The sequence below is a fragment of the Fistularia commersonii genome, chromosome 23, assembly GCF_037954325.1.
Source record: "Fistularia commersonii isolate RoL2024-O1a breed Wild chromosome 23, RoL_Fcom_v1.0, whole genome shotgun sequence".
Lineage (NCBI taxonomy): Eukaryota > Metazoa > Chordata > Actinopteri > Syngnathiformes > Fistulariidae > Fistularia > Fistularia commersonii.
In genome coordinates, this window is record NC_141306.1 from 9,094,138 (window position 1) to 9,110,376 (window position 16,239).

Genomic DNA, 16,239 nt, shown 5'->3' on the forward strand with positions numbered 1-16,239 from the left:
ATAGAGTTCCTGAATTTGGTCATAGATTATTGATTTTTGCAAGATGTTTTTGCCATCTGCAAGCCTTGTAAAGTGTGCTGCTTATATATATATATATATATATATATATATATGTATATATATATACATATATATGAATTGAACTTTACACAATCTGAATTAGACTGACGTTATAGTAAACGCCATCTAAAATTAGCCATAATTACAACAAATAAAACAACAATAATTATAAATTGTCTCCTTCTTAAAAGTCATTTTTGACCCCCCCAAAAAAATTGTGTTTGTTTTGCTTAAATCAACTCCTAATTCAAAATAAGGCTTCATTTTTTGTGTTTTCTGAAAACACATTTTAAGAATGCGACAATATGTATGCAAATATTTTTTTTTTTTTTTTTTTTTTTTTAATTACTTCTTTTACATTCAGCCAATTTAACTGTGCTGTCTGTCCTCTCAGATTTGCAGAATTGTCATTGTGGAGTGAACAATACTCCTGTATGCTGCCTTCACATCCCACTTCCTGTGGGCGGAGCTTTCCTCCTTCCTGTCCTTCAGCCTGATTTTCTCTTCGGGGCCAAGCAGGACTTACTGGGGATGCAGCGGTTGTCATGACGATAAGAGTTTCGACAAAGTTACGATTGACAGATCGGTTTTTCGTGACAACTTTATGTCGTCACATGTAATCTTCGCACCCCGTCCTACCCGCCCCACTGTTTAAAGCTGCGACTTGGCCCTGCTGAGAAAATAAAAATGGCTATTATAGAAGCAGTGACAGCGTGCCCCCTGTCTTCTCTCCCCCGTAGAGCTCAGAGGCAGTTGTCCAATGGCTGAGCGACTTTCAGCTGCAGGTCTACGCTCCAAACTTCCTGGGCGCTGGGTATGACTTGCCCACCATTAGCCGAATGACCCCGGAGGTAAGGCAACTGAACCCTGAACCTTAAAGAGGTAACGGGCGCCTCCAAGGACCACCGAGAGAACAAATCTGCTCGGCTCGATTTCTGCATGTTTAACGTTCCTTCCAAATAATCCAAGTCGTCAACGGCAGCCGTCCTTTCCTTGCCTTCCCTGCCGCCAACCTTGCTTTGGTTTCACCTCTAGACTAGTATTGGCATGTCCCCGTCTCCGTCCTCCCCGTCTTGACCAACCGAAAGATCCAAGAAAGCCAAGAAGTACGAGATCTTGACACAAACGTGATCGAAGCATTCTGACACAGATGTTGTCAGAAGTTGCGGGACATGTGCTACATGTCATGTTCTACACCACGCGTGATGTTCCCTGCACCCCACCCACCCCCTCCCCACGTGTCTTGCTGCGATGCGTACCATCCTGTTCGCTAAGAAAGCCGGTGAAACGCATCTCTTCTTCCGGCACAACATAGATAAACAAAGGTGTTTTTTTTTTTTTTTTGTCTGTCTTTTGTCGGCTCACAGTGGGACTGTTTGGAGGACGTCTTGTGTAAAACGCACTTTTACCTGGTCGCTAATTTATGCACAACTGTGTCTCTCCCGATGAGCCTGGCTCTCGTACGTTTCCGAAGTGACCGTCAGTATATTAGCTTAGCTGTTAGCTTGATGGGAGGGGTCATTGCTTAATAAACGCCCAGGTTTTTAATCCGTGACCAGCAATGCCATTCCTCATAATATTGGCTAATCCGGAAGCTAGCACTATGCTAGCTGAACGGGAGCTAACGTCCACACGTATTTTAGTATTTATATTTCTATAAATATTATATACCTTATGAATGTATACAGCTATACTTTACCTCGAGGCAAATACTGAACCTATGAATATGACCGCTGTTGAAATAGTTAAGATTAGTATATGCCTCTTGATATTTCTTCTATACAAATACTGTAACTATTAATATTACCTCTATACAAATACTCATAAATATATGACTCTATACAATTACTGTATCTATAAATATTAATACAAATGTTACAAGTACAAATACAAATGTTGTATCTCCATGTAAAACCTCTATACAAATATTTACTGTACAAATAAATACCTCCATACATTACATCTATACAAATACTGTGCCTTTAAATGCAGGACTGTCTCAGAAAATTAGAATATTGTGATAAAGTTCTTTATCTTCTGTAATGCAACTAAAAAAAACAAAAATACTTTTTCATGATATTCTAAAATTTTGAGATAGGATTTTTGAGTTTTCTTAAGATGTAAGCCATAATCGGCAATATTAAAATAATAAAAGGCTTGCAATATTTCAGTTGATTTGTAATGAACCCAGAATGCATGACTTTGTTTTTGTAATTGCATTACTGAAGATAAAGAACTTTATCACAATATTCTAATTTTCTGAGACAGTCCTGTATATCCTCAACAAAAGCACTTACTGTATACCTATATATACATAAATGCCTACAAATACAGTATATTCCTGTGTACAGTACCTCTATACAATACTGTACAATTAATATTACCTCTATATATATTCCAAAAAATAAAGCATATGCCTCTGTACAGTACCGCTATACAATACTGTACAATTAATATTACCTCTATATGAATACCTACAAATACATATGTATTTACATATTCATTACCTTACAGGCAAGGGAAACAAATACCCAAATAACTAAAAGCACACGATAATGGCTTGATCTATAAGCAGACAAACCAAGAATGTGTATGTGTGTGTGTGTGTGTGTGTGTGTGTGTGTGTGTGTGTATATGTTTGCGAGCACGCCTTCAGCCACTTGCAGATGTTGTTGTACGGTGCTCAGTGTGTTTTTGGTGGAAAACGCGTCACTTTACGAAACAATCTGAGAAAGATGCACTTTAGGATTCAGACGGGTGTTGACAAAGAAAAAGTAGAGGTTATCAAAGTGTCAAAAATGCTGAAAAATGTGAAAGCGCTTCCTTTTCATTGCAGACATTCGCTCTTTATTCCAAGGCTTCTCATCTGATTTCGAGACATTTTTGCTTCTTTTCTTTAAAGGACTGGCAGAAGCTGTCATCAGATGTCACGCCACCGCTTTGTGCTGCAAGCTTTTCTCACTAAGTGTGTGTGTGTGTGTGTGTGTGTGTGTGTGTGTGAGGGGGGTGGAAGAGAGACAGAGGGAAAGAGAGACACCTAGGGGCAGCCTTTTCTGTATCTTACATCTATTTGTGTGTGTGTGTGTGTGTGTGTGTGTGTGTGTGTGTGTGTGTGTGTGCGTGCGTGTACATGCACATGCGTTGTGCATTTACAGGATTTGACTGCCATTGGAATAACTAAGCCGGGTCACAGAAAGAAGATGACATCAGAGATTAATAAACTAAGTATCACAGAGTGGCTGCCCGAGCAGAAACCTGTGAGTAAAATACATATACTCACACACACACACACACACACACACACACACACTCACACACACACACACAGATTCACACACACAGAAACTATGGTTACATCATCACTGTTACAGTGTTGTTATATAGGACAGTCTCAGAAATAATGTGATAAAGTTCTTTATCTTCAGTATTGTAATTACAAAAACAAAAATGTCATCCATTCTGGATTCATTACAAATCAACTGAAATTTGCTTTCATTATTTTAATATTGCTGATTATGTCTTACATCTTAAGAAAACTCAAAAATCCTATCTCAAAATATTAGAATATCATGAAAATGTTATTTTGTTTTTTTAATTGCATTACAGAAGATAAAGAACTTTATCACATATTCTAATTTTCTCAAGACAGTCCAGTGGACTTGATTCATGCTAAATCTAACAAGCAATAATCAATGATACCGTTTCCTGGTTTATCTGGCGCTCCAATAGGCCAATCTGGGAGAGTGGCTGTCTGTCATTGGCCTGAGCCAGTACCATCAGGTTCTGGTGCAGAACGGCTACGAGAACATCGACTTCATCACAGATATCACCTGGGAAGACCTGCAGGAGATAGGAATCACCAAACTAGGTGAGATGGGATTCCGGGTCAAGCCCCGCTGCTCGGTTAATGTCAGCTGGATAAGCAGTGATTTCGAAAAATTAGAAAAAAATACTGAATTTACCTGTCTGGAACTAGCGTGCTACATTTAGTTTTTGGGGGGAATCTGCATCTGTTTCAGGCCATCAGAAGAAGCTGATGCTGGCGGTGAAGCGACTGGCTGAAATGCAACGCAATTCCAACGGGCGGGGCTCCCTCAGGAAGAAACCCCCGCCAATCACGCAACAACAGGAAGTGATGTCAGTGGACAGCCCGCCCCCGGACGGTAAGCTAACGGCGATCCGGTAGAAAAATTGACAGCCCGTGGGCGGCCGTGACGGGGGCGTCTCTTCTGCAGACGTGACAGCTCCAAAGATGAGCACCTTCCAGGACAGCGAGCTGAGCAGCGAGCTGCAGAACGCCATGACCCCGCCGGCCCAGGAGGTCAAAGCTCAGCGGACGCGCAGCCTCAGTAAAGACCACGAGGAGGTGATTTCCGGAGGAGGCGCCGGGCCGCCTAAGAAGGAGGCGCGAACTATGAGGCAGCAGAGTAGCCAGGGAGGCACCTCCTCTCACCGAGGCAGCGTATCGTCTCAAGGCAAACACCGTCACTCCCACTCCCACTCCCAGCCTGCGCCTCCCTACACGCCCCCACACACCCCTACCAAGACCAGGACCTCGTCCTCTTCCTCCACCTCCTCGGTCCAGAGCACAGCCTCCCTGCAGTCCAAACCCAAGCAGTCCCCTCCGTTTAACCAGGGGGAGCCGCCTCCGTCCCCGCGGTCGCACACTCCTCAATCTCCCACCCAGCGTGGAGCTCCGGTGCAGCCCCAGCAACCGCCGCAGCAGCAGCAGCAGCAGCAGCAGCAGCAGCAGCAGCAACCACAACCTCAGGCGCACCCTCAGCACCACCCACAGACGCAGGTCACGGAGGTCAGGGACAGCGGGAGGTCACAGGTGCCAGTTCTGTGCCTGCCGGCGGAGGAGGAGCATGCAGAAGGGGAAGGAGCCGAGCCCTCGGCGCTGCAGAAGAAGCGAGCTCACAGCCTCAACCGGTATGCTGTTTCAGATGGGGAGTGTGAGGAGAGGGCGCGAGGTGGAGGTGGAGGAGGAGAGGCGGAGGCGGCGGGCGTTCAGGGCTCCGCCCCTCTCAGGAGCGAAGGGGGCAAATACGCCACGGTGGCTCCCCGCGTCAGCCGCAGCCACTCCGTGCGCAACCAGGACAAGACCGTCGTGCGCAACCAGACCCAGTCCTTCGCCCTGCGGCAGAAGAAAAAAGGTCCGCCCCCTCCTCCGCCCAAACGCTCCAGTTCCGCCATCTCCAGCTCCAACTCCAACCTGACCGACGCCAACGCGCAGCCCCAGATGCCGGTCACCTCCGGCGGGATGCTGGACGTGCCTTACCACCAGCAGCGGCGGGCCAGCGACCTCGGGGTGTCCGTGGAGACGGGAGCGGTGGAGACGAGCAGCATGGGAAGCGTACGGAGCATCGCCGCCATGTTGGAAATGTCTTCCATTGGCGGCGGGGCCAAAGGGATGGCGCTGCAGAGGAATTTCCTGCAGGTACGATGCGCATTATATTCCCATTTTGAAATACCGTAAACGGCACCATCACATAACTGCTACGGGTGCTTCGACAGGTGGAGAAGACGCGGGACGCCATCGGCCTGGACGGCGAAATCGTAAACCGACGACGCACCATCAGCGGTCCTGTCAGTGAGCTGGTGGCAGCCGCCAGGCGGGACCAACCCGTCCCATCTCCCTTCCCCAAGCCTCACACCTCACCTCCCCCCGGGATCACCTCCTCCCCGCACCCGCCCTCATCCCCCAACCCCGGCTCGGCGGGGAGCGGCAGCTCTTCGGAAAACCTACCGTTCGCCGACGAGGGGAGCCTGACCATCCGCAGACAGGGGAGAGGAGAAGGAGAAGGACAGGTAGCTATCTATATACATGTTTACATCTATCTATCTATCTATCTATCTATCTATCTATCTATCTATCTATCTATCACCTAGCTGACTCACCTTGCTAACTCAACTAGCTAACTCACTTAGCTGACTCACCTAGCTAACTTACCTAGACGGCGTAGGCCTTAATAAACAAGCTAGCGGTTGTTTCTCCCCATTTTAAAAGATTTAAAAAAAAAAAAGAAAAGAAAATTTAATCAAAAATTGGCTTTCAGCGTCTTCATTCATGTGTTTAGTCCTTCTAATCAAAGCTAGCAAATGGAAGTCACTTCATGGTTTTCAGGGCAGTATTATTATTGTATTTATTTTCATCCATCTATCTATCTATCTATCTATCTATCTATCTATCTATCTATCTATCTATCTATCTATCTATCTATCTATCACCTAGCTAACTCACCTTGCTAACTCAACTAGCTAACTCGACTAGCTAACTCACTTAGCTGACTCACCGAGCTAACTCACCTAGACGGCGTAGGCCTTAATAAACAAGCTAGCGGTTGTTTCTCCCCATTTTAAAAGAAAAAAAAAAAGAAAAAAGAAAATTTAATTTAATTAAAAATTGGCTTTAAGCGTCCTCATTCAGGTGTTTAGTCCTTCTAATCAAAGCTTGCAAATGGAGGTCACTTCATGGTTGTCGGGGCGGTATTATTATTGTATTTATTTTCATATGTCTGTCAATCTATCTATCTATCTATCTATCTATGTAACTGTATCAATGTAAATGATAGTTTTTGTGATACATATATATGTTTATCAATGTTTTTGAATGTTTGTGCAACAATTCCGACTTGTCATGAATGTATGAATTTTCCGTTAGTGTGTATTTTGTGTCTGTCTGCAGGGGGACTCCGAGGGCCCCCAGGGAGACGCCGGCTACGCGCAGGAGGATATCTCCAAGATGGAGGCCACCGCGACATTGAAGCGACGGCCACGCAGCACCAAGGCGCACCCCAATGGCACCGACTTCACGCTCCAGGAGTCGTCCACGGTCAAACGGAGGCCCAAAAGCCGCGACAAGGAGCCGGAGGCGTACGGTGAGCTGGCGGAACCGACGGGTGGCGGAACACCCAACACCGAGCAGCCCCTGCCGTACCAGAACGGCACAGCGACGGTGAAACGTCGCCCCGTGTCCGACGCCGGGTCGGCGGAGCAGACACAACCGCAACCCCAACCTCAAGTGGCTCCTCAGAGGGAAAACCCAGACGAAGGTCCTCCTGTGAGCTGCGATGGAGTTCCGGTGAGGAAACCGAAGCCCCCGGTGTCCCCGAAACCGGTGGTGGCCCAGATAAAGAGGCAGGTGGGGGCGCCGAACCACCCGCAGCAGCCCGGCTCCAACAAGCGGATCCCCCTGCCGGGACCCGGGACACCCGGAAGCCCAGGTACTCAGGGTGTATGAGTGTGTGTGTGTGTGTGTGTGTGTGTTTGCCCGATAGGCCCCCAAGATTATGACGTCAACACCGCCGCTCTCTGCTTCGTATTCTAGTGGAAGGGAAGAAGATTCCCCCGCCGGTCTCGCCAAAACCGGCGCCGCCGCCAACCGCACCCAAGCCGTCTAAATTAATCCAGTCCTTGACCAGCCCCCCGTCCCCGACCCCGGGGTCGCTCCCGGGGAAGCAGCACCCCGCGGTGGCCCGACAGACGAGCTCGCCGCCGTCCTTCCCTCAGCCCAACACCCCGAGCCCGCCGAACGGCAAGCTGCCGAGCCCGTCGGTCCAGAGTCCCCGCACCCCGCAGACCCCGACCACGCCGCAGACGCCCCTGACCCCGGCCACGCCAAGCCCGCCGGTGAAACCCCCGCGCTCCTCCATCGGCGGCGTGTCCGTGGACAGCGGGATGACGGGGGCGGGGCTCACGCCGCCGGCCGCCATCACCGCGGACTTCGGCGTGGACTCTCTGGTGCATCAGAAGCTGGAGGAGACGAGCGCCTCGCTGGCTGCGGCGCTGCAGGCTGTAGAAGACAAGATACTCCGGCAGGAGGAGTAAGAAACACAACACACCCTCGCATCCAACACCCACTCAGATGCACGGACAGTTGTAGCTTTGTAGACGGGAGGGTCGACAAAAATGGGCATTAGTAAACAGAATATAATTTTATATCAAAATTAGAAAGTAATATCAATATATAGTCATAATTTTATTAGAATGATAGTGCGCCTGTGTGTGTGCTGGGAGAAAAAACATTCACTCAGATGTAAAGACACTTGTTTTGGGACGACAAAAATTGACCCTAATTAATAACATATTATAATGACGAATTTTATATTATAATTAATTAAATATAATTAATCATAATCTTAATATATTTTGGTATGTGTGTGTGTGCATTGGAAGAAAATAACACACTTTTGGGGCACGGCCATAGGGACTACAAACATGGACACTCGTAAAAAACGTATCATAATTTTATATAATAATTACAGAATATTATTATTAGGTATTGTTACATCATTTTGTCATCATTTTGGGTGTGTGTTCTTGAAGAAAATACCTACAATATTCACTGAGATGTAAAGACACTTGTAGTTTTGTCGCACGTGGGGGACTACAAAAATGGACACTAGTAAACAAGCATAATATGTGACCAAGTCATAGAAAAGTTTGATGTGTAGCAGCAGTAAGATTCCTGCGTCCACACTTCAAGTGGATTTAAATGTACTCGTGTGTGTGTGTGTGTGTGTGTGTGTGTGTGTGCCCAGCTCTGTTACAGAGCAGAAGACCACAGTCAGCATCCTGGACGACATAGGCAGCATGTTCGACGACCTGGCCGACCAGCTGGACGCCATGCTGGAGTAACCTGGGGAGCGTGCGAGGGGGGCGGGGGGGTGGCAGTCAACGGGTCTCCATGGCAACACAGCACCGAGAGCGACTCAGACGGCACAACGGGTATCTTGGCCCTCTATCTCTCCCTCTGTCTCCCCCGTTCCTCGTCCGTCTCCCCACATCTGCCAACACCAACATCGGCCCGTCTCTCCATCCTACCGAGAGAGAGAGAGAGAGAGAGAGAGATGAGGAAGAGGAGGAGAAGAGGAGGAAGAGGCGGGAGAACTCGACCAAAAAAAGGGATGGGAGAACGGCCGCGTTCAAATCCGAGTCTTCGTGGAAACTGGTGGCCTCCTGACACCCCGGGGGTGAACAAACACAAACACTGAACCCCCAAACACCATCTGTGTGCTGAATCATAGTTTGGTATGTACATTCTACGCATGGAGAGTTTATATCTACTGAAAAAGTCCTGCATTAGCACAGTAATATATATATAAATATATATATAAATATAAATATTCTATACCGATAAAATTGAATCTCTAGCTCTTTGGTTTGACGTCTTGGTTCTGTGTGGAAATGGTGACCTCTAGTGTCGTGACCATGTAAATGACTCGATGGGAAACTTTCATCCGTGACCAAAATGAGACTATTCAACTCCTGAGCAGTGTGTGTGTGTGTGTGTGTGTGTGTTTGTGTGCGAGTGTGTGAGTGTGTGTGTACTTGTGTCTGTGGTGCGAGTGTGTGTGAGAACAACAGAGAGGAAAAAAAGGGTTGCGTGTACGTATGTAGGTTTCAGCTCCAGATTTAATTTTATTCACCCTCAGCGCGCATGCACACACACACACACACACACACACACACACACACACATAAACCTACACACGCACGCACACACTTACCCACTCACGCACCAAAAGCACAAAGAAGGCCCACTCAGCCGGGCTGCACACGCATGCAGGCGTGCACGCATGCACACACACAGACACACAGACACACGCACACACACTTCTAAACAGGTGGGAGCCTGCACAATACAGAGCGCGCGGGGAGAAGAAGGTTGACGGCAGGTCGCGTGAGAAGGAAGGTGATTGGCCTTTTTTCAGGAAGGAGGCGACACGTGATTGGACGGATTTGATGTATGTAGGTTCGAGGGGAAGAGAGGCTCGAGGTTAAAGGTCGTCTTGGGCTCCTGCGTCAAGGAGGCGTAATTTTAGCCCTGATGTTCATTTAGCACCCAACTTAGTTTTTGCTAATTTGCTTATCGCCTTCCTTGCTCCTTTTCAACGCGTCTCTTAGCGAGAGGGTAGTTTAAGATTTAGCGGGAAAAACATCAGCCCCCAGTTACCTAACCTCTTGTCTCCAAATGTGTTTTTTCCTTGTGAATTGAGGTGTTCCTTTCGTTATTCCGCGTGCCGCTACATGCTAGCGACGTGACAGCGTCAACCTAGTTCGCTTTTCGTTTGTTTTTTTAAATAAGCTGTAACAGAGAGACGGCTTTCGGAAAGTGGTCAAAATCAAACGCAAAACACGTGTTACTTCCTCGAACGTTAGCGTTAGCATTTAGCACGTTGGCCATTGTTTCCACTCCGGTCTCAGGAGTGAGTGGACCCCTCCTCCAGACTTCTGTTTCTTAATCTGGGTTTAAGACTTCACCATCTCCCTCTCGTGAACCTTCCGCCGTGAATGCGCTTCCATGAACGCATCCTCGATCGGCCGAATTGAAAGCGTGTCCGAGCTGTCACTTCAAGCGGGGGCATCTTGCATTAAGAAATGCAAACGTATCCTCCTATCGTGCATCGGTTTGGAGAAAAAGATTCTTGTGCAAAGCTTTTTTTATGAAAGGACAAATGAAATAGCTGGTATCTGTCGGCGCGCAACGTATTTGACTCTGACTTCGATCACTTCCGATAGGACGGATTTTTCCATTGTCCAAATTCAAAAATACAGCGGCTGACCTTTAATTTTAACGCCGTCCGGATCTTTTCGCCGTCCGGCTAAAGCTTAGCGACGGGGGGGGGGGAATCGAGAACATTTCCCGCGATATAAATACACATTTAAATCCCTTCTCATTGACGTTATGGGTCGAAAGGATAGATCATCCGTTTGTCTGATTTCACCTGAACGCAACCGCACAATCCAGTCAGACGCCTTTCCCCGGGCTTCTGGAACAATCGGAGAACCGCACCCCCTCCTTCCTCAGACGCGTGTTTCCGTTAATCGGACAAGGTATTCTTCGTACCTGCGCGGCTACCAGTATTACGAAAGGGCTCGTAAACACCCGTGAAGTTTCCCGTTTCCCGCGTCTCCGCCGCCCGGCCCTACCTCACTGATGGGAGTCACTGACGGCAGGCGACAGCGTGTTTTGCTACCTTGAGTGGATGAATGTAACTTTAAGTGGATGTTTTATAATATTGGTGGAATCATTGTGTTGAATTGTCTTGCTGTGATAATACCTACCCTGATTTTTGTTATTAATGTGTAATAGAAGCTTCCTGTCTGTGATACAAGACACCCCACACCCACGCCGGGAAATTAAAAAAAAAACAAAAAAAAACGACAAGGGTGGGGTGCGCAGAGACCTTTTCCTGACACCCGAGTGGACGCCACCCGCCCCCGTGTTGCCATGACAATCTGCATAACCCGCCCCGAACCGTCTCCATCCGCATCACCGTGGTTACCGCGCATGTTGCCATGACAGCGCATCGGGGAAAAAAAGAAAAAAAAGCGAGCGTGTGGCGGCAGGATGGGGCCTCCAGATGTTCCGGATGCGTTCGCGGTCACATGAACCGCGGTCACCGCGTCGGTTCAAACCGGATTCTCCCGAACGCCGACGGAATCCGTCCTTTTCAGCGGGCGGACGCGGCGGAGGATGGAGTGCCTCTCATATTCCTTAACAACTAACCATAAACTTGCAGCCACCATTCAAATCCAGAAGAAAACGGAACATAGGTGTGGTATTTAAAGTAAGAAAACACAAAGAATAAATATATATATATATATGTATATATACATATATATACATAGAATATATGGATAATTACAAAAGCAAACAAATATGAATAATAATTAGAAGTGTATTTATGACGTCGCCGTCATCCTGAGGACTATTTTTCCACGTTGTCAGACTCAATCCGCCCGCTTCTCTGTGCTCAAGCGGTTGGAGGTGTCGACCCGCTGCAGGGCGCCGCTGCAGGGCGCCTTCGGGTTGGTATTTCACCTCCTGCCCCCTCGTCGCACGTGTGTTTTTCCGGCGAGCGCAATTTTATTTTTTGCTGTTGTTGTTTTTCTTTCTTTTTTTTTTTTTTTTTGTATTTCCTTTCAAATATGTGCCTTGCTTTGTGATTTTGGTCCGGACCACAATGACGATGTTCGGGAGTTCTCTCTCCCTGAGTGTGCTGTAAAATGACCCCCCCCCCCCGATTCTAACCTCCACACACACTCACCATCATCCTGCAGGCCGCTCACTCCCGCTTGGTGTCCAGGTGGCAACATCCTGGCCTCCGCACATCTGCCACGCCGCCTCTTCTTCATTCATTTTTATTTTGTAGCAAACAAAAAGCAGGCTGATCAACTTACCCGTGATCTGTAGAGGTCAGAGGTCAACACCGGCACACCCCTCCCCCTTTCCATCACCTCACCCCGTCATGTGTTTTCAACTGGGGTTTCCTGTTTTGGGAGGGGGGGTCGGGGGGGGTCGCAAGGGACAAAGATGGTCAAACGTGTCAAAAGATCAAAAATACTCTCCTTTTTTTTCCCTTCTTTGTTAAAAGAGAAAGCAAAGCTGAGTTTTACCTTCTTTTCTTTTTCTGCCTGTGCTTATCTGGACAGACTAGTGTGTTTACTCTGCTCTGCAGCAACTCTGTGTGTGTGTGTGTGTGAGAGAGAGGGAGAGAGAGAGAGAGAGAGAGCAAGAGATGGAGGCAGAGTGTGTTTCCTATTGCACTGCAATTGACTGTATGAAACTTGCATGAGTGAGTGTGTGTGCGCGTGTGTGTGTGCGTGTGTGTGTGTGTGTGTGTGTGTGTGCGTGTTGTAGTTACTGGACTGTGGTTTGTGTGCTTGCAGTGACTGCATCTTATGGCCATCTGCTCTGAATAAATCAATAAATGTTCTATACGAACTTTGTGTTGAGTCAAGTTTGTAGCGGCTGCGCAATATCACGATATAATACACACAATTTTAACCTCTGCTTCGTGATTCACGTGGATTTAGCTATTATAACTATTCATTCATTCATTTATTATCCATAATAAATGTTTAGTCCAGCCGTCATCGGCGAGAGGTCGCGGGTCAATGACAGGTCCACACGTAGAATGGTACAGAATTCACATCAAGTATGAATTCTGTACCAATCTTTGGCGGGGCCGGATTAAAAAGACCAACGGGGCGGATGTGGCCCGCGGGCCGTAGTTTGCCCAACCCTGGTCTAGACCTCCTGCCTGGCAGCTCCAATTCCAGCATCCATCTACCAATATATTCACTATCCCTCCTCTATACATGACCCAACCATCTCAGTCTGGCTTCTCTGGCTGACTCTCCAAACCATCTAACATGTGCTGTTCCTCTGATACTCAGTCCTGATCCTATCTGTCACTCTTGAAGAGAGCCTCAGCATCTTCATCTCTGCGACCTCTAGCTCTGCCTCCTGTCTCCTGTCATTTAGGCCCTAAATGGAGAGAGGCGTAGCCTTCCCTGCAGCCGGTCTCCACCTACCACCTATTTTGAAGCCTTAATAATTACCTCCATTGCCATAGTAAAAGCTAATGGAGAAATTGAGCACGCTGCTATAATGCCTATCTCCAGCTGCTGCCATGCTGCAGTGGACGCTGGTGTGGTAAAGTACTGTTGAATATCGATAAAGTAGGCTTTAACTAACCTCTTTATGCTACCTGGCACTCTAAAGAAATCAAAAGCCTCTGACCCTGAAGCATTAGCCAGGTCTAAAAACACTATCACACCTATATGAATGGATTATGCCGGTGTGCTAAAAGATGGGAATTCCAGCCTTTTGCACCGAAGTATCAATTAGTCTATTCCTTCCTAGGTAACTAGAGAGCCTCTGTGCGAGCACACTAAAGACTATCTTCCCTTCAACATTGCCGTGGAAATAATCCACCAAACTTCCATAGAAACCTGAACATATCTGGCACACTCTTCTACAGCCGGTTGGTCTCGTTCGTTCATTATTTCCTGAACCTCCCTTCACCTTGGTGCGTTATCATCACAGACTAACAGTGTCACTAAAAGGTGGAATATCAGAGGGTAGCGCCATATCTCTAACTTTTTCCCCATCTTTATGCATCTCCTCCAAATACTTAAGCTTCTGCACCACGAGTACCATTCTTCACAAACCTGGATGGATCCTCAGAAAATGCTATTCCAGCTCACTCTTTCCTTTTCCTATTTTTCCCTAATATTCTCTGCTCTTCATTGCACTGATAACTGTTCAGTCACATGCACCTGCGACCAGCCAATGCCTTCCTTCTCATCCTCTGCAGCTGTCGAGCCTCCTGGAAAAGTCAATCTATCTCTTACTGACGCTTTGACTACAGCGCCCTCTGGTTTCTTCCTTTTCGCAACAACACAACCAACCCCTCCTTACCATCGTCATAAATAAGATCTCCCATCTTCCCATCCACGACTGACCTAGTGGCTTCCGCTGACATGTTTTCCCTACTCATGGTCAATAGCTCTGTCAGAAATGCACGAGTTATCTTCCACCCTCACTCTTGCAGCCACTGAGCAGCATGTTCTTCAACTTTATTGCTCAGTAGGATGTAATCAATGGCCTATTAGCCCTGACTACTGCTACAATGAGGTGCTAACCCATCGTAGCACCGGTGGGGGTCTATTCCCTCCTGTCAGCTGAGAGTCACTAGCCTAAGCTAGCTGAAGTGTTCATTAATACACAGGACGAGATGCTGCTGTCCCTGGTTTCCAAATCCAAGGTAAAATACATCTAGAAGCCCAATTCCGACTTTAAAGAAGTCATAAAGCGCGCCAACAAGCATGCTACCGGCACGCTAACAACCTAACAAATATACAATCACCAACTACCTATCGTAGCCAACAGCAGCCATATGAATGTCAATTGGGCCTTCTTTTCCTGATGTTTTAATGAGTGAAGTCCACAACACTTCAAAAAGGCTTAACAGTAAAATCCAGTGTCCTGGAAACAACCCCCACCCCCCGCTACGCTACATAGCCGATCTACAAACAAACAATCCTAGCTTAGCCAGAGACCTGCCGGACACATGTCTCAAGTTTCAAGCTCCGACCACGAATGCCAAACTCAGTCAGAAGACCAATGACAGACTTTGCCACAAAAGCACAGCGGCTCGCCTCCACAGGCCGACCCAAGTCCTGCAACCTCGCCGCCAGACAACTGCTGCCATCTCAGCATAGCTAGCTCTCTTAAGCTCACAAGAAAAAAAAAATACAATAAGTAGTACTGGTTCAAACAAAGAGCATTTTCAAAGGGTACAACTGTTTAATTGATCAATAATCAACTCAAGCTTACAGGATTACAAGTGTACAATGTATCATCGGCCAGTCAGCGTGGAGCATTGGCCGGATCTGCGTCTACATGAAAGCAAAAAAATACCTCTGAATATCTGAGAAACCGCCCAGTGGCCCTTTTTTGTCACTTCATGTTTACGCTTTTCCAACCCAATATGGGCGCCAAGACACTCGGCCGGTGTCACAGCCGGGCATGTAAAAAAAAACAAAAAACATCTGTTTAAAATCAATTTTTGATAATGTAGAGCTTTTAGAATCAGGAGCAGGAGTGGAAATCTTTTGGGTTTTTTATCCCCAGGGAAGTAGGAGTGGCAGAAGGTCTTGTGACCCGGCTGACAATCAAAAAAAAAAAGAAACCAAGTTGAGTTGAATTTGCACTTGGTAGTCAAATTTCAAATGAATTCTTTTCGGCTTGGCATCTTTTTTAAAAGTTCTGAAAATCCAAAATCCTCTTCCCCGAGTTTGGCCTCGCTCGCACCTGGCCCATCTTCTCATTGGCCTTTTGGAGGAAGAGGAGGTGGTGGGCAGCACATCCGGCGAGAAAAAAAAAAAAAAAAAAAAAATTCAACTTTTCACCGACACGTATGGCACTCGTTAAAAACACACTCAAGGTGACACGAACACACACATGCCCGCTACACGCACACACACCTCCCCATGTCACCCGGGTGACATGACCCAGTATCTCGCAAAAGGGGGGAGGGGAGGTTCGGGCCCTCTGAGTGTCTCTCCATGCAGCGTCGTCATGGCACTAGCAACAACACTCCGGGAATGTCACCATCATCGTGTCTATTTTTTTTTTTTTTTCACTTTAAAAAAAAGAAGGAGAAAGGCTGGTTTCCCAGAGCAGGACCGGTGCATGTGGGGGGAGAAAGAGAGGAGGCAAGAGTTCGACCCCTAGGACCTCCGTCTGAATCCAAAGTGTGCTGAACCGTGGTTTGTTTTGTCCCCGGGCTGCTCCGAATGATTTAGGTGATTCGGCTGCGGGCGATGGGTTTCGTTCTGAACTACACCTGCGTCACGAACTTAAGTCTAAATACTAACTGG

At 47.3% G+C, this 16,239-nt stretch overlaps 1 protein-coding gene across 8 annotated transcripts in view; it reads left to right on the plus strand.

Moving 5' to 3' along the window:
- The window catches only part of caskin1 (CASK interacting protein 1), a 69,524-nt gene extending 60,320 nt beyond the window's left edge, over nucleotides 1–9,204 (plus strand). For 4 of the 8 annotated variants that reach the window (XM_086170256.1, XM_086170258.1, XM_086170261.1 and 1 more), the window contains 9 exons: nucleotides 801–911; nucleotides 3,216–3,317; nucleotides 3,790–3,928; nucleotides 4,080–4,223; nucleotides 4,296–5,500; nucleotides 5,578–5,871; nucleotides 6,725–7,286; nucleotides 7,391–7,886; nucleotides 8,604–9,204. In XM_086170256.1, coding sequence (XP_086026382.1) covers nucleotides 801–911; nucleotides 3,216–3,317; nucleotides 3,790–3,928; nucleotides 4,080–4,223; nucleotides 4,296–5,500; nucleotides 5,578–5,871; nucleotides 6,725–7,286; nucleotides 7,391–7,886; nucleotides 8,604–8,700 — 3,150 coding nt within the window. In that variant the 3' untranslated portion in view covers nucleotides 8,701–9,204. The remainder of the gene's footprint in view (nucleotides 1–800; nucleotides 912–3,215; nucleotides 3,318–3,789; nucleotides 3,929–4,079; nucleotides 4,224–4,295; nucleotides 5,501–5,577; nucleotides 5,872–6,724; nucleotides 7,287–7,390; nucleotides 7,887–8,603) is intronic. The other 4 variants (XM_086170259.1, XM_086170260.1, XM_086170264.1 and 1 more) reach the window with 2 other exon arrangements.
- Nucleotides 9,205–16,239: the final 7,035 nt, after the last annotated feature.